The sequence below is a fragment of the Lissotriton helveticus genome, chromosome 10, assembly GCF_964261635.1.
Source record: "Lissotriton helveticus chromosome 10, aLisHel1.1, whole genome shotgun sequence".
Lineage (NCBI taxonomy): Eukaryota > Metazoa > Chordata > Amphibia > Caudata > Salamandridae > Lissotriton > Lissotriton helveticus.
In genome coordinates, this window is record NC_136071.1 from 43,395,726 (window position 1) to 43,414,087 (window position 18,362).

An 18,362-nucleotide genomic window follows, 5' to 3' on the forward strand; every position below is an offset into this window, starting at 1 on the left:
GGGGGATTGCATCATTTTATTGTTCTTCGTTGATGACGTGTCGTGGTCCATGACCCCCCCTGCCTCCCCTCCAGGAGCGGGGGTCTTGCCCCCCCCCCCCCCCGAACGTCAAATAGAGTCGCCAAAAGAATAATGCTCCTTTCCGCGTTAATGGGGCAGCGGGGGGGGGGGGGGGGGAGGGGGGGGGCGTGCCCCAGTCTCACTGTTGATGCTCATTACAGGGCCTGTAATTTATGAATCACCGGCCTTCTCCGCGTAGTAAATTGGGCTCCGGCAGAAACGTTTTTCTTCCAGGACAGGTACTCGCGGGGCTTGTCATCTCTTTTGTCTCTGTTGATTGGTTCATGGGCGCTGAGAGGTGGCAGACGGAGGGCACTGCAGGCGGGGGCACGGGCTGCACCCAGGAAGAGGTGCCCAGCAGGGCCTGCGCCAGGGGCAGTCTGGACACAGTGCCAGTCTCAGAGGGGGCACAGTCAGGGCAGCCTCCAGGGAGTGCCATCTGAGCAATGACTGGCACAGCGAGGGCAGGATCTACCGCTAGACAATGCCATCTGAAGAACAGAAAGTACAGCCAGAACAGGGCCAGCCTCCTAACAGTGCCATCCACAGAGCTGGCACAGCCAGGACAGGGCCCCCTCCTAACAGCACCATCCACAGAGCTGGCACAGCCAGGACAGGGCCGTGGCTGGGGGCTGTACATATTATGTCTGACAAGGGACCAGAACAAGGTCGATGCGTTTCGAACCCCGCAGCAGAGGATTACGACACAATAACACATGAATCAAAGTTCGATTCATTAAAGCCTTAAGAGTCTTGTGGTCCTGAGGAGAACCCTTTTACTCACGGGGTTCGAAACGCGTCGACCTTGTTCTGGTCCCTTGTCAGACATAATATGTCCCTTGTGATTTGTCAAAATTATTGAGATTGTAAAATTTACATTTAAGGAAATTGTCTATTGGCTTAAATCCTTGACACTAGGGACTGCAGTGGCCCTTGTTGACGGGCATGCAATAGCGAGCTTTATTTTCACTGGGCATTTTCCGGGATGAATGGTTTGTTAGTTTGTGTGAGATTTTGTGTGTTGCCCAAAATTCTAAAAGGTGTGTTGTGTTAGCATGTAGATATTTGATAGGTGTGTATGATCTGTATTTATTGTATATTGTCTGCTTGTAACATACTTTGTGAATTATAATGCACAAAATAATTATGCTTTGAAAAACTAATAAATACAAAAAAAGTTGAATAAACCATTAATTGGTGCAATTTAAAAAGTTGATCATTATGTTTTATTCATAAAGGTCTAGTTGAAAGTTTGTCGTGAATTTCCCTCAGTACTGTCATTTGTTTCGTTCTTTAGTTATATTGGCTCAGCCTTACTGAGTCCGAGTCAAGATCCTTGGTTGTTTTCTTGATCCAAAGAATGGGTGGCAGATAAAGGGCTAAATCTTCAACACGACAGGCGATGCATCTAGAGAAGTGACTCCCTACTGTAAAAGCGTTTCCTAGGGCAGACACAATAAGGAATGGGATAGTTGCCGGACAGTGCCACCCACACAGTGGTGTAGGGTTGTCCTCCTGACAGGCCATTCTCATGGAATCACAGCAGGGGCAGCATCACATGGCACATCCCAACAATGACCACCTCGTGCCAATCAAACAGATACTCTGACCTTTTAAGGTCTCTACTAAACCCTACCCGAAAGGCCTCCTCTTGGACTCAGCCTCACATCCCACCACCAGCGTCTACTCACAACATGACACACAGCACCAAACATACCACAAGACAGCACAGACTTTGAAGCCCATCAAAACTAGCACCTGGAAAACCAAGTCCATTCCACTGTGCTACATCATGAAACCACTGACAGCAAACAAGCCATGAACAGACGAGAACACTGTGGTTAGTCAAATTCAGCACGAAGAGCACTCGCCAAAGTAAACACCACGTGCCTCATATGTACAAACATCAACACTTCAGCAGAAATACATGTACAGTACATCTACTCTTGACAAGGTCTCAAATACAGGCTAAGCCCTGTTTAGGGGTGCAAACCATTGCATCACCCCAGTTCTTAAGCAATCTTTCTGGGGATGCATCCATAGTGTGGAACTCCATCCCGCTGGCCATCATCCCAAATGTGGTCCGTCGGCTAAACTGCCGACTTTGGTGCTGGAAACCAAGGTTCGAGCCTCGGGTCACGTCCACATCCTGTGATTCTGGGCAAATCACTTACCCCCAGATGCATCAAGCCCTGATTCCGCGAATTCTAATTTGCGAAAAATACCGAATCGCAAATTAGAATTGGCAGAATGGGATGCATCAATAAAAGAGAACCAAAAATGCGATTCGCAGTCGGCCTCAATCTTCGATTGCGAATTCCGCTAAATCCTACAAAAATCGCAGAATCGCCTGTTTCCCATGTTGAAATTGCGATCGCAATAGCTGTTTCGCTACTATTGCGATCGCAATTTTAGTTGCTGAATCTATGCCTTAATCTCCCCGTGCCTGAATGTGTAACGTAAATGCGGTGCTCATGTAAAGCGCTCCAATACCTTCGGGTCGAGTTCGAGCTGTATAAAATCTGCATGAAAAACAAAAAAGATTTTGACAGGGTCTCCTAGAGTAATAAAAAGGGACATCAGCTGTTCCAATATCACTTCTGCTTGTGATCTGTGTCCATGAATCAACCATGCAATCCTGTGTTTTTTGGCCTTGTGTCATGCATTCTCATGATTGTCTTAGGATCCTCTGTAAACCTCTTAGGGCCATATTATCAAGAAAGGGCGATACATTATTGCCGCTTTTATCGGCAGGAAACTACCGCTAAAGCGGCGATAATGGGCTTGATAATATGCCCTGGAGCATTCCAATAGGAGCTCATGTTCTGGTGTGAACATGGGCTTCTAAGGGAATTCACAAGAGCATATTATCAAGCCCATTGTCGCAGCTTTAGGGGCAGTTTCCAGCCGATAAAAGCAGCGATAATGTATTGCCCTTTCTTGATAATGTGGCCCGTAGTTACATAAATGGTTCTAGCCTGCGCTATGTCAACCTACCAAAAAAAATGTAAATAAACTCTGAACTCTCAATTCCATTCTAGACAGACAAGTGCAGCATGAGTAACAAATTCTTCGGCAGCAAAATCAATAAAACCTGAAAACATAATACCAAACACAGTACAAATGCACCCCGACCCTTTTCTCAGTTCATCAAAATTGACAACCTTCAACCCACTCAGTCTGGCATACCTAGAAAACCTCATCAACATTTCTCACAGCCACCACTAATGGGGACAACCATCAGCTTATCACCCTGTGAAGCTCCTCTCCTGAGATGTTCATACAACCTTCTCAGTAGTGCATATACTCCTCCAGACAAGACATCTTTCTGATGTGCTGAAATCTGGACTGTTGCTTCCTGTACTTAAAAAAAGGAACCACACTCAAGGTGACTGCATCGGATATTGTCTTATCACACATCTACCTTTTTTGGCAACAAATTACAAAAGAACAGTTTCCAAACAGTTGCACATTGAAAAAGCCAACACTACACCCTTCTGCACAACTTCCAGTAAGGATTTACACTGAAGCACTTATATAGCGGCCATCTACTCTGTGAGCAATGTCCCCCTTATTTCCAAGAGTGGTGGCCCCTGCCTTGCCCCTCATCAGGTTCTGGAAGGTGCCATCAGCACAGCCAACCACCAGGCACAACTAAACACCCCCACTTCACAGATGAGCTTGGGCTTCCTTGTGTTAAAGTGGTTTGTGCCTTACTTGTCCAACAATATCATTGAAGCGTCTTACATTGTACCACAAGTTTCCATCTTCCCACTGGTCATCACCCTCTCAGAGTTAAAATTCAACTTAGTTCTAACCAATCACAGCTGCAGAATATAACAGCTTGCCAATAACACCCAGTTCTCTTATCTGAGCCTAGAACTTGAGTGTCTTTTGGAAATAAAACACCACTAAAACAGAGTTCCTCCTCTCTGTATAAGCTCCAAATACAAGGACCACTTCATTCTTTAATTCATGGTCAACACTGAGAGACTTTGATGGGCTAGAAGTAGCAAACTAACCTTCAAAACACAAACAACTAAGAAGGTTCAGCTACCCTGGTGCTAGCTGTCCCTAAGGGCCACAATCAAGCCATTCCTGTCCGAAGCAGACTGCAGAACAGCCATTTATGTCCTGGTCTCCTGTCCTACAACGTTCTGAATGGCGGCCTCTCTGACTCCCTCCTAGCTCCAATGAAAGTGGCCAACACGGAGAAGCGACTTGTCCAAGAATGGATGAAATTAGGCCTGGGCAGTAAATTGGATTCCGCTTGCGGAATATGGGTAATTTCGCGTTATGTGGAGAACATGCAATTGCCCTAAATTCTGCATTCTGCGACTTTGCGAATTTTTTTGCTTGTTCGCGTTCTCAAATGCGTGTTCGTAAGATATTTCCCCCGAGCACGCAAACAGCGATTGCGAACAGTAAAAAAGCATCGTGAACATGCAATCCTGCGTGTTTGCGGAATTTCTGCGTGTTTGCAGAGATTTTTTACCATTTCGTGGAGATTTGAGTAACACGATTACGCAAATTCCGCCCACCCCTAGATGAAATACGATCACATCACACGCATCTGTGAGAACATCAGCGGATTCCCCGCTCCCCAGCCTGAATCTTATTCAAGACCTGTTGCATCATCTACAATGCTGCACCCTCCACTATGCCAACCCATCTGGCCGATAAACTCAACACCTCCAAGCGCTAGCTCAATACATGATGCCAGACTGCAAAGCAAGGGGTGAACAGAGGAGATGAGCAGAAAACAAGCCTTGTCGTGGTAAAGAGCCATGATCCAGAGGGAAATTGCTTCACATACCGACTCATCTTTTCATTTCAGGTTGGAGATGAAAACCCATCTTTTTATTGAATATCTCATGTGTTATTGATGAAACCACCTTCAGCTACGCTCTCAAACGTGTCGTTTGTTTTTTGGAGGTCACCCAAAAATGATACTGGTCTGGTCATAAAATCCAGAACCATCCAGTCGGACTGTCTGAGCTGCAGTTGACCATGTCACGCAGTGCTGGAGACTAAATAGGCAAAGTAGGCACCGGCCTATGGGTCCCAGTCCTTTTAGGGGCCCGCGACAATTGATCAAAATAATATTGATTTGATCTTTAAACAAAATCACAATCAAGCTTTTTTAAATATTGTTTTCAAAAGATAAAAGAAAACGAACCAACTCAAAGAAACGAAAACTGTACATTAAATACTCTATATAGAAAATACTATATTAATGTAATGTATTCTTTAACAACTTAAAGTACATAAATCAGAGACATTAGGCTCACATAACACTTTGGGCCAGATGTAGGTAATTACTATTTACCGATTCTAAAATAAAGAGTTTTACCGATTTGGTATTTCAAAATCAGTAAATGGTATGTAGATAACAATTTCGCAAATTTTACCGAATCGGTATTATTCGGTATTACCGATTCGGTATTTACCGATTCGGTAATTCCCATTCATTCCTACGGGCCTGGAGGCCCATAGTAATGAATTCAAATTACCGATTGGGTAAATACCGAATCGATAAATACCGAATCGGTAATAGGGGGAACATTTCCAAGGGTGGCAAGGTGTCACATTGACACCCTGTTGCACCCCTGAATAGTGCATGGGTGCACATGTGGCACACATACATGCCCTATGTCTGCCACATGGCACTTTAAAAAAAGCAAATAATTGCTTTTTTAAAGGTATTCGGTATTTACCACCAACTTGTACTTGGTGGTAAATAACGAATCCTTAAATGAAAAATGCACTCACTTGAGTGCTCCCTACATTAAGGATTCGGTAATTTACCGAATCGGTATTTTAAGAATTCGGTAATTTACCGATTCCTTAAATTACCGTTCAGTATATTACCGAATCCTTACACCTGCCTCCTACATCTCAAACCCTAAATAACGGTCGGTAGCGGCCGAAATTTGGTAATTTCGGGCCGTTACCGACAAGTATTGGGCTACCTACATCTGGCCCGAAGTCTCTTAAAAGCTCATCTTCTGGCAGCTGGCAGTTTGCAAAAAAATCCGGCGCATTGGGTATTAGGAGATAATTTGTGAGGGGCGAGGCTGAAATTTCAACTGCATAGGGGTGTCCACAGGGTTTAATCCGACACTAATATCACGCCCACTTTACGGCCCTTACATTGCTGTCCCAGGAAATCTTGGAATATATTCAGGTTCCGGGTGCAAATGCATAAAACCTTATATACTGTGGGTCCAGAGCATTGCAATGTTTCGTTCCGTTGGTTCTCGCGCCTCCTTTCTTAGGGACTTGAGTTCAGCCAAAGCCAACCAGGCCTGTGTTTGGCCTTTTGAAAGGAAGCAGTTAGTGGTTAAGATCAGGTTAATGAGATATCACTTGCATTGTCTTGAATAATTTAAAAACATTGAACGTCTCAAAAGTTGCAAATATTGTAAAGTTCATATACATATATATTCTCTCTCGCTCTCTCTCTCTCTCTCTATATATATATATATATATATATATATATATATATATATATATATATATATATATATAGTTCCAAAGTTCCATATTACCCTCATAAGTCCACCCCTATCAATAGTAAATCTAGGCGCGTGACTAGAGAGATAAAGAAATATGAGGAACGGAAAGGGAAGAGACTGAGGGCCAGATGTAGGTAAATACTATATTTACCTATTCTTAAAAACCGAAACATACCGATTTGGTATTTAAGAATAGGTAAATTGTATGTAGGTAATTTTTTGGTAAATTTTAAAATTCAGTAAATACCGATTTGGTAATTGCCATTCATTCCTATGGGCCTGGAGGCCCATAGGAATGAATGTCAATTACTGAATCGGTAAATACGATTTGGTAAAAGGGGGAAAACATCAATTGTGTATGGGTGCACATGTTGCAGACATACATGCCCTAAGGGCATTTATGTCTGCAACATGGCACTGTTGGAAAAGCAAAAAAAATGCTTTTTCAAAGGTTTTCATTATTTGCCACCAACTTGTAGTTGGTGGTAAATAACGAATCCTTAACTGAGGAATGCACTAACTTGAGTGCTCCCTACATCCTGAATTCGGTAATTTACCGAATTGGTATGTTAAGAATTCGGTATTTTACCGAATCCTTAAATTACCGATTCAGTAAAATACCGAATCCTACAAAAATGCCACCTATATCTGAAAAGCCCAATACCGGTCGGTAACGGCTGAAATTCGGTAATTTCGGCCGTTACCGACCGGTATTGGGCGACCTACATCTGGCCCTGAATGAAGGAAAATTGGCTAGAACTAAGGGTAGAAATGATTTTAAAATATATTGTGAATTAAAGGAAATAACAAATTTAAGAACTAAGGAACAGATCCCCATTGGAGAGAATTTACGACTGAGTCCAATGCTCAGTGGAATGAATGAAGGAAAACAAAGGGAGTGGAGGTGAGTGCGAGTACATGTAATAAATAGATAGTAAAATGATTGAGCTGGACAACTGGTATTCACTGATGAATGAATAAATGCATGACTGGTGCACATATGCAGTGAAATGGAATAGTTAATGTATAATCCGTAAGTGAAAGAAGAGAGTGAATGGATAAATAAATAAACACAAACAAGAGGAATGAAGTGAGCAAAGGATTCCTTAGTCCCCCTAGCCTGGTCTCGGTGGGCTCACACGCGATAGTGCTCGTGCCCACCATTTGGTGTCTGGGTTGCTCCTGCTATGATAGCGCCACTTGCTGATCTCACCGCTGCTCACTGAAGCTACCTCCACGCTATATCACTGAAATAAAAGTGCCAGGGTTTTCTATTGTGAGAAAGTGGCTCTCACTGGTTCAAGATGAGTCAAAATGAAATGAGAATCAAACCCCTGCAGCATCGGGAAACAACCATTACAACTCAACTTTTACAACGCACTACCAATACAATGCAGTCATTACAACACAACATCTCTTACAATGCATGCCATTACAACGCAACCATTATCATGCATGACACTACAACACATACAATTACAACTCATGTCTTTACAACTGATACCATTACAACACATACCATTACCATGCATAGTACCCTTACACTATCCAACACTTACCCTACTGTTGCACCCCCCTGGAGTTAGAATAGTAATTTTTACCCCTACACTATCCAACACTTACCCTACTATTACACCCCCCTGGAGTTAGAATAGTAATTTGTACCCCTACACTATCCAGCACTTACCCTACTATTACACCCCCCTGGAGTTAGAATAGTAATTTTTACCCCTACACTATCCAACACTTACCATACATGCAATGTAATGGTATGCGTTGTAAAGGTAGTATGCGGTGTAATGGAATGCGTTGTAAAGGTAGTTTTTAAAAAAAATTTGTAATGGCATGCATTGTAATGGAATGCGCTGTAAAGGATGTTGCGTTGTAAAAAATGCATTGTAAAGGTATGCGTTGTAAAAGTATGCGTTGTAACGTCATACATCCGCAGCATCTCCAAGGACAGGTGACTTCAAAAGCTGGCTCCCACATGAAGGCAGAATCTTCCTACTTACTCCTGGACCAGGAATGGTCCTTCGACAGCAGGTGTCTTGACACCCCGTGGCCCGGCTCTGGAACTCAACACTGTGAGCCCCAGCCTGAGAGTAGAAGCCAAAGTACAACTCCTGAAGAGTGAACCCCTCTGGCTAATGCTCTTGGGCAGCCGAAGGGTGTCCTGGCAGCGGCCGGGGGATACCAGATAGAGGCTTGGCGCCCCAGCAGGACCTCGCAACCTTTCTTCAGCTCATGCCCTCCTGGCGGCTAACTGTGGCACTCTGATGTGGCACATCAGGGGTGAAAACGGAAGTAATGTTTTTGGGAAAATTCCATTGCAAAAACCATGCCTAGCTGGAAAGAACCTGCTATAAAAACACTTTTGGTGAGAAATTTTGCCAGCAGGTGAAATTTTGCAAACTTGTCAGACATTGCAGCATTGTGAAGTTGGTCATCGTTGGGTTTCCTCGCTGGTTAACCTATAATTTCGCACACCTTTATTGCTAATGTTTAAAGAATACCCAGGTTTTGCCAGATAGTGTTGTAAGTAGGTAAAACACCTAGTTGGTACAATATATTTTGGTTCTTCTATAGAGACGGGGAAACCCAGGATTCCTTAAAAGCTGATGCAGGTGGAGAACACATAGCTAGGGTAAAGTTATAAGGGTTTATCACTGCTCGTCCCCTAAATCAAGGATAGCCACAGAGGTTCTACGGGCCAGTATTGAGCCACTGATAACTTCAGAAGGAGATTTAGCAAGATTGTCACTAGAGCTGTGGAATTGGTGGTGCCAGCATGTTTCACTTTCTAAGGTTAGGCGGAAACACACAGTAGAACAATCTAAGGAGAAGCCAAAAGATTGTTCCTTTAAAAAAGAAAACAGAGCTATTGGTTTTGCCAGTGCTTGTTTGCCTCAGCTAATGCCAAAATGGCCGTCAGTGTCTCATAAAACATGCATGCACAGGTGGATTCATGAGCTGCCATCTTGGTATGGGCTTTGTAGGAAAGAATAGCCATTTCAAGTTGGCCATTGATGCCTGTGTAAGCATCTGCAAGTGTTGCTATGCACTGCCAACCATTTTGTCTTATTTATTGTTCCAACATGGCCGATGGCTGTTTTAGAATGGTAAATTAAAAGTAAAGAAAGAAAGTATGCGTGAGTGCAAAGAACATAATGACAGTAAATAAAAAATATATATACATAATAATAACAGGTAATTGGACCAGGAAGCACCAAAGAATAAAAAGAGCCCCCTTAGGTCAGCAATGAAAGGATAGAACTCATCCAATCAGAACACTGTGAGACCAACATGCTCCTGGCCAGGACCAACACAACATCAGAAAGGAGATCAGTTGAATCAAGAGCAAACAACTGCCAAAGACATAAAAAGCCATTGAGTCATGAGCCGTGGGCTGACCCAAAACCCACTCTACGTCTGTGTAATGTATTGAAAAGAATAGGTCTGGCCACCAAACAGCCAAAGCTGTCTGCTGCTGTGACCTAAATGTGAAATAAAGGTTTCCATAAAAACAAATAAGATGAATGACAGGATTTAGGATTTTTCCCTCTTCCTTCCTCTCACATTGCTCCACTTAATGATCAGATCAGTGGCTTCAGCAGCACATTGCACAACAAGGCACTCTACACTTGTAATCGACTAAGCCAAACTGAGCCATTGATCAAAAGATGTTTGTAATACTAGCGAACATGGAAAGTATATATTACAACAGCAAAAAACTGTGAAGACTTAAAGAAAGCGCATTTTAACTCTCCAGAAAGCACCCTTCTCAGGGCCTGATTCACAGAACTAGCTTAAAACAAAATCCTAAACTTACTACCATTTTGGTATTCACAGAAGGCACTTACTCATTTTGGTATTCACAGAGGTTAGAAGTCCTAACTTTAGGACTCCTAAATGCCTTCTGTGAATAACGAAAGTCCTAAAGTTAGGATTTTTCTCAGTTTAGGATTCCTAAAGTTAGGATTTTTCTCAGTTTAGGAGTCCTAAAGTTAGGAGTCCTAACTTTACTACTCCTAAACTGAGAAAAATCCTAACTTTAAGACTTTCGGTATTCACAGAAGGCATTTATGAGTCCTAAAGTTAGGACTCCTAACTTCTGTGACTGCCGAAATGAGTAAGTACCTTCTGTGAATACAGAAATTAAAAAGTACCTTCTGTGAATACAAAAATGGTAGTAAGTTTAGGATTTTGTCTTAAGTTAGTTCTGTCAATCGGGCCCTCAGAAATTAATAATATTTATTTACCATTCAAAGAGTTCGTTTGTTCCCAACTTCCAAAACTAGGGAATGGTTGAATACACTTCAAACTCCCAACAGAAGCACTGTTTGTGACCAAAGTTATGATACAAATGTGAAATAAACAGTGTGCAAACTTCCCAATGTAGATCCCTTTGTCTTAAGACACCCCTACCATGCGCCTCCACAAACATGGCACCAACCGGGCTCTGGAACTCACATTTTGAGGATCATGATCTCGTTTTTGGCTGCCCGCCTGACCTTCCTGCCATCCTTCTTCCAAAACTTCTTGCAGACGAACAGCCGGTCAGTCTGCTTCTCTCGGGCCAAGCAAATCTCACAGAACTCCTTCCTGCAGCCGAGGGGGAAACACAAGAAGAAGAAGTGAAGCTGGGATTTCCAAAACCAAAGACAAAGATTGAATTCTATAAGTATCTCTATCCACACAAGTCAAGGGCGTTATGTCCTAATGTGGCCCTCAAGGTTTTAAGAGAGACAGAGCTGGTTGTCTTCTCAGAATGGGCCCAGGAAGTAACCAGTAAAGGTGTATCTGGTTATCTCCTTCAAGCAGATATCTAACAATCCTGATTCGTTGGCTCTTCGCCATCTGGGCCACCACCTGAAGTTGTCTATCACTTCTGACTTACTTGCTGTCTGCAATGGTGTCCATATGTACACATGGTGTCAGTGACATTTTCAAAAGTAGGTTCACCGTTCATTGCAAGAGACCTCTCATACGTTAACAGACGGGAGACTCACTTGGGTTCAGACACCGTCACAGTTCACCTGCCTCTTTGACTTGGCAAGGGTTCTCTTCATCCACCCATCTCTACAGCTCGCACGGAAGGAGGGGACCCCAGAAAGTGTGTGCCGAGACTCATGGGAACAGTGCGGATACCGTGGATGATGGTGGAGCTGATGGGGCTGCCTCCTGCACAGCCCCTGGCCACAAGCCAAGACCGGCAGTCGACACAAGAAGGAACATCTGGGCCTCCAAGATCAGCGTCATGTCTGGATGCAAGATGTGTGTGCAGGGAAATCCTTGGGTAGCTGTTGCGCCTTACAAATTAAAATAATATAACAGATTTGTGATCTTCCTGTTCCTGGGCAGGCTGGGTGTGTGGAGCAATGTTCATCTACTGAGAGCCCTTCTCTAGTCTCCTGCACATGAGTGGAAGAGGCATATTTGGATATTGGGGTAAAAAGTCCTCCAATCCATCAGGTCAGGCCAGTAAACAGCACACCCAGGTTAAAGTCAGGTGAGGTGGAATAGCTCTGCATGACATAGCTGGGTCAGTATTGTGTAAAAAGGACACAAGACAAGGTTACAATTGGAATTCTGTGTCGAATGACTTGGATTCACCACACTAAAAGTGCAAGAAGGGTTACGTGGTTTGAGCAGAGGCAAGAGAAAGTGCCTTCCCAGCAAAGGAAAAGGAATGAACCGTTCTAGGATTTAATAAAGGTGCAGGGGAAGGGCTTTCTCCACAGAGAAAAATAAATAAAACCTAATTGTTCAGACAAACATTTCCACAGGATTTATTCATGGATTTTGCAGCTGGTGGAAAATCTGCATGAGTACATTTTTCAAACTGGAGTACTGCTGGAGCTGCAGATCTCCAGGATTCTTTGAGTATCTTATGAAAGTCAGACAACGACTCCGAACATTGCACAAAGCTACAGGGGTCGATGCTCCACTTTCACTTTCATAGCTTTGTTAATGAGGTCCCCTGTGCACCCGCACATTAATATATGCATTCAGTTTTTTTTTTTACGTAGGCTGCATTTCTTTCTCTTTTCCATGCTTCTGTGCTCGGCATTTGCTATCACATCATTAACATTCCCCACCTTCTGTGAACACGGTGTTTTGTTTTGTGTGAGTCTCTACCAACACCTGTGGGACGTTTGTGGAGTTTCACTGTCTGGGACCGCCAGAAAGAGTCCTGATAGGAGGAGAGACTGGTCAAGACTGAGGGCCAGATGTAGGAAGCCTAATACCGGTCGGTATAACGGCCGAAATTACCGACCGGTATTAGGCTTTTCTGTTGTAGGGGCCTAATCTAAGGATGCGGTAATTTACCGAATCGGTAATTTAAGGAATTGGTAAATTGCCGAATTCTTAATGTAGGGAGCACTTAAATGAGTGCTTTTCCCATGTTAGAATTCAATATTTACCACCAACTACAAGTTGGTGGTAAATAACAAAACCCCCCAAAAAAGCAATGTAATGCAATTTTTTCAGTGCCATGTGGCAGACATATATGCCCTTAGGGCATGTATGTGTGCCACATGTGCACCCATACACAATTGAGGGGTGCAACAGGGTGTCAAAGTGACACCCTGCCACCCTTCAATGTTTTCCTCCTTTTACCGAATCGGTATTTACCGATTCGGTAATTCCCATTCATTCCTATGGGCCTGGGAATACCAAATCGGTATTTACCGATTCGGTAATTCCCATTCATTCCTATGGGCCTGGGAATACCGAATCGGTAAGTACCGATTCGGTAAATACCGAATCTTAACGATTCGGTAATACTTACCAAATTTTTCCCTACATAGCATTTACCGATTCTAAAATACCGAATCGGTAAAATTAGGTATTTTAGAATCGGTAAATGTCCCTCACCTACATCTGGCCCTGAGCCTTTAATGTTTGATACAGACTTTTGGAAACACTGACATACAGCCTTTTTCAGTGCACATCACAAAACCTCAAGGAGAACATGTGCAGGAATTTTTTCAGAAGGAGCTCAAGAAGCTCAAGAAACACAAGAAGCAGTGCCCAATCATCTCACGAATCGGTGCAGAGAGATACTTCCTCTGGAAACATCAGAAACACAGTGTTACATGGCCAAGCAGAAGAGGCAATCCTTATCGTAAGGCAAAAAAAACTAAACCCAGAAGCAATTCATCAATACACTACTTTTAATCACCAGGCATGCCAAGAATATTAAGCAATCAATTTAGCCCAGAGAGGAACTGGATACCTATCATTTGTATGTTTCCCTCTCTCCCTCTTTATTTCTTTGTTTCGGTCCATAAACCATAAAGGAACATTCACAAATATAAACAGTGCATGAAAAAACAGGTTAAAAAGCTAAAACAGAGATAAAAAAAGATATTATTATACAAAACAGTTCAAAATCAGTCGACATTAGATTCATTACTGGTCCCTAGAAAGACCTTTCCAAACGCAAGTAAAATACATTATGGCTACCTTATGTTACAAAGCCTCAGCATGGTGCCATTGCTATAATTTTTTACTCCCAAGCACACGTTTACAGTTAGACAAGTGTTCCCTTTTAGTATTAAACATATAAAGTAAAAACGATGACACATTTGGACAGTATTTCTTTCCGATTTTCTTTGTCTCGTTTTATTCAGATCTTTTCCAGCAACAACCAGCAACAGCCAACGCGTTTCGTCGTAACAGGTTGTAATCCTACGACTTTCTCAAGGCTATGATGTCCAGAATACAAGTCTTGTAAGTGCGGTGATACTTCTGACCCACACAAGGGTTCTGATGATCGTGGTAGTCGCTATATATACGCAAATCCTTTGTATATCCAATCGAGATTATCCATCAATTAATTCATTTTTTCTAAATCGCCAAGCAGAGTACTGCAAAACCGTTACCGCTTCCAGTTTATCCCGTATTCGGTAAGCCATTGCTATAATCCTGAACGTAATATGCCATTGTTACATGAGATTAGTTTTGCTGCATGTGACTTTAAGACTGACAAATGGAGGTCCATTCTCAACAAACATCTTGGACACAGAACTTAGAGCTCTGCAACTTGCACCAATCTGCGTCCGCCTCTGCCTAAAATTTCCTGGTCCCTTGGTTGTTTGCAATTAAAGTCAGAGAAAGAGGACTTTTGTTTGAATGGAGAAGCAGTGAAGGGGAATCATTGACTGTGTTCTGACCCTCTGCTCACATCTTCTTGCCCAGAAAAACAACAATTCCATAGGATGCTGTTAACAAAATAACAGGAAACTTGAAATAATACTTCTATAGAGAAGAACTCTTTCAGCAAAACCACAGCAACAGAGGACAGAATAAACAGAATGAAAGTTTTCCCTAGAACGATAGCGGTGTTCCAGTTCCATCACAATATGATTTATTCTACTCAGTCAGAATAGACCGTGGACAACAGCACAGACCAATTATCCTAATGTTCATTTGTGAAACAATGCAAATACTGTCCTAGTGCATTAATGGAACGTTCAATCCACCCATCCGACTGCAGATGAAAAGTTGAGAAGTGATACAATTCCATCGTTAAGACAGCTCCTGAAAAACAAAAATCTCTCTCACTAACTATGTAGAAGGGATACCAGGCAATCAGCACATTTATTCTATCAGCACTTGTTCCATTGTTAGTGGCGAAGGAATAGCTGACACTGCAATGAAATGAGCCATCTATGAGAAAGTAAAGTATTATCTTCCACCAGGCAAAAAATACTTTTCTTAGAAATTAGTCAGTTATTTATTTTAGACAGGTTGTCTGCCAGATTTCTGCTGAATTGTGAATGTGATACAATTCTTTGCTAAGTTTTCTGTGGGATTTTTAAACTGAAAATAAATCACACATCTTTTCATGTTCCTTCCTCACGACACACTGTGCATTACAACCACTATTAAGCAATTAAGTTGGGTATCCAATGTCTTGTGAGGCAACAAGTAGGTTAACACATTTATGTATTAATATTTTTCCAAATAATATTTTATTGTATATGAAATTCATTGAGTGTCTTGTCCATCATTTCAAAGCTCCAGGCAATTCTAATCGAAAAACTGGGTGTATCAATCAATTAGGCTAATCTCTTTTTCTTTTACACTCTACTGGAAAAATAGAAGCCAACTCCAATTTGCTATCAATGGTGAAGGGAGGAGCTGACAGGGAATTGAGGGCTCATTCGAATCCTTAGAAACTCACATAACACGCAAGTCTCTACTTTCCTTCTGCTGATTCGTGGCCCCTTATGGCAAATAACTATCTCACAGCAATCCTGTGTGTGATAAAGTGCAAAGAACTGCAGGACAAGGGGGCAATGACTTAAGGTACAGTTAGGTAAAATCATCTTACTCTTTGAAATATATAAATGGGGGACCATTGGGTGATCGTATCAAGAATTCAACATTGTGTACAAGAAGGTTGAGACAATGGAGAAACAAGCCTAACTGCTGTAACTAGGACTTCAATTCACTATCCTCAATTAAATATATACAAGACCCTATGGCAGCAAGCCAGTATTTCAGGCATTAAAAACAAGAAACATAAACCTACTTCCTGATATTCTACGAAAGTAGTGACCTCAAAGAATGTCGGTTAAACAAAAACTTCAGTTTACAACTCATGGAGCATTTTATGGTACAGACCTCAGGGTGGACTTCCCAACTCATGGATTCATGAAGACTTTAGCAGACAATGGACAGGATTGTTCCCTGGGAGACCAATTAGGAAGAAAATTGTCAAAAATGTACACAAAGCTAGCTTTAATGTAGCTGTTAAAGCCTTTGGAAACAATGGGTGTATAGCCTCTAAGAAAGAAATAATGAATATTTTTTAACAAAAGGCAAGAAAGTCGTCAAAGGGATCCAGAACACGACAGACAAAATGTCGATGGAGGGGGTCACCGGTGAGTTGGGGCTCTCAAAGACCCCCTCCATGGGGAGTACTTTCTTACGGTCCAAACATAAGTATGAGCGACGTACACTGGTTGGACATTGACAATATTTCATTGAGAGGTTTCCTGTGTACTTAGCCTATTGGCTAATTTAACATTCACTGCAGACACACATTTAAGTTATGTAACTATTCATGTTCTGCTTTTTAGTTATCGCTGTGTTTTGGTTGGATCATTTAATTTTTCTGCAAGTTTCTTGGTGGTTGTTCTGCTGTGCATCATTTGTTTTTATATAATTTTCATTGTTCACTACACCTATCAGCTAGGTCCCTTTTTTTTTATTTATTACAAATAATAAATACACATGAACTAACACAGAATATGCCTCTCAGATGCTGCCAATGGTGCTGAACACATCTTTCGCTAATACTCTATGAAGACGCTGTCCAAAGCAATGAGTGGGTGTGTCAGTAGCAGTCCAAGGAGACACGTCCAAAGTGCGGACCTGTTATCTCTATAGGACTCTGCGGAGAAGCTGTCCAAAGCGCTGAGCGGCTTTCTCTGTAGCAGTCTATGGAGACGATGTCCAAAGTGCTGAGCAGCGATCTCTGTAGCAGTCTATGGAGACGCTGTCCAAAGTGCTGAACTGCTATCTCTGTAGCAGTCTATGGAGAGGCTGTTCACAGTGCTGAACTGCTATCTCTATAGCAGTCCAAGGAGACGAATCCAAAGTACTGAACTGTTATCTCTGTAGCACTCTATGAAGAAGCTGTCCAAACTGCTGAGTGGCTCTCTGTAGCAGCCTATAGAGACGATTTCCAAAGTGCTAAGTGGCGATCTCTATAGCAGTCTATGTAAACGCTGTCCAAAGTGCTGAACTGCTATCTCTATTGCAGTCTAAGGAGACGACGTCCATGGTTCTGAACTGCTATCTCTGTAGCAGTCTATGGAGACGCTGTCCAAAGTGCTGAACTGTTATATCTGTAGCAGTCTATGGAGACGCTGTCCAAAGTGCTGAACTGCTATCTATAAAGCGGTCTATGACAAAGCTGTCCAAAGTGCTGTGCGGCTCTCTCTGTAGGTTTAGGAGACTCCGTCCAAGGTGCTGAACTGCTATCTCTGTAGCAGTCTATGGAGACGCTGTCCAAAGTGCTGAACTGCTATCTCCATACCAGTCTATGGAGACGCAGTCCAAAGTGCTGAACTGCTATCTCTATAGCAGTCTATGGAGACGCTGTCCAAGGTGCTGAACTGCAATCTCTATGGCAGTCTATGGAGACTCTGTCCAAGGTGCTGAACTGCTATCTCTATGGCAGTCTATGGAGACTCTGTCCAAGGTGCTGAACTGCTATCTCTATAGCAGTCTATGGAGACGCTGTCCAAAGTGCTGAACTGCTATCTCTATAGCAGTCTATGGAGGCGCTGTCCAAAGTGCTGAACTGCTATCTCTATAGCAGTCTATGGAGACTCTGTCCAAAGTGCTGAACTGCTATCTCAATAGCAGTCTATGGAGACGCTGTCCAGAGTGCTGAACTGCTATCTCAATAGCAGTCTATGGAGACGCAGACCAAAGTGCTGTGCGGCTCTCGCTTTAGGAGACTCTGTCCAAGGTGCTGAACTGCTATCTCTATAGCAGTCTGTGGCGACGCTGTCCAAAGTGCTGTACTGCTATCTCTATGGCAGTCTATGGAGACTCTGTCCAAGGTGCTGAACTGCTATCTCATTAGCAGTCTATGGAGACGCTGTCCAGAGTGCTGAACTGCTATCTCAATAGCAGTCTATGGAGACGCAGACCAAAGTGCTGTGCGGCTCTCGCTTTAGGAGACTCTGTCCAAGGTGCTGAACTGCTATCTCTATAGCAGTCTATGGAGACTCTGTCCAAGGTGCTGAACTGCTATCT

General features: G+C 42.8%; 1 protein-coding gene across 1 annotated transcript in view; it reads right to left on the minus strand.

Annotated features, from left to right (window-relative positions):
* LOC144785022 (caM kinase-like vesicle-associated protein) overlaps positions 1-18,362 on the minus strand; it is a 115,080-nt gene that overhangs the window by 86,116 nt on the left and 10,602 nt on the right. The window contains exon 2 of the mRNA XM_078664139.1: positions 11,049-11,180. Within this exon, the coding sequence (XP_078520265.1) occupies positions 11,049-11,180 (132 nt within the window). The remainder of the gene's footprint in view (positions 1-11,048; positions 11,181-18,362) is intronic.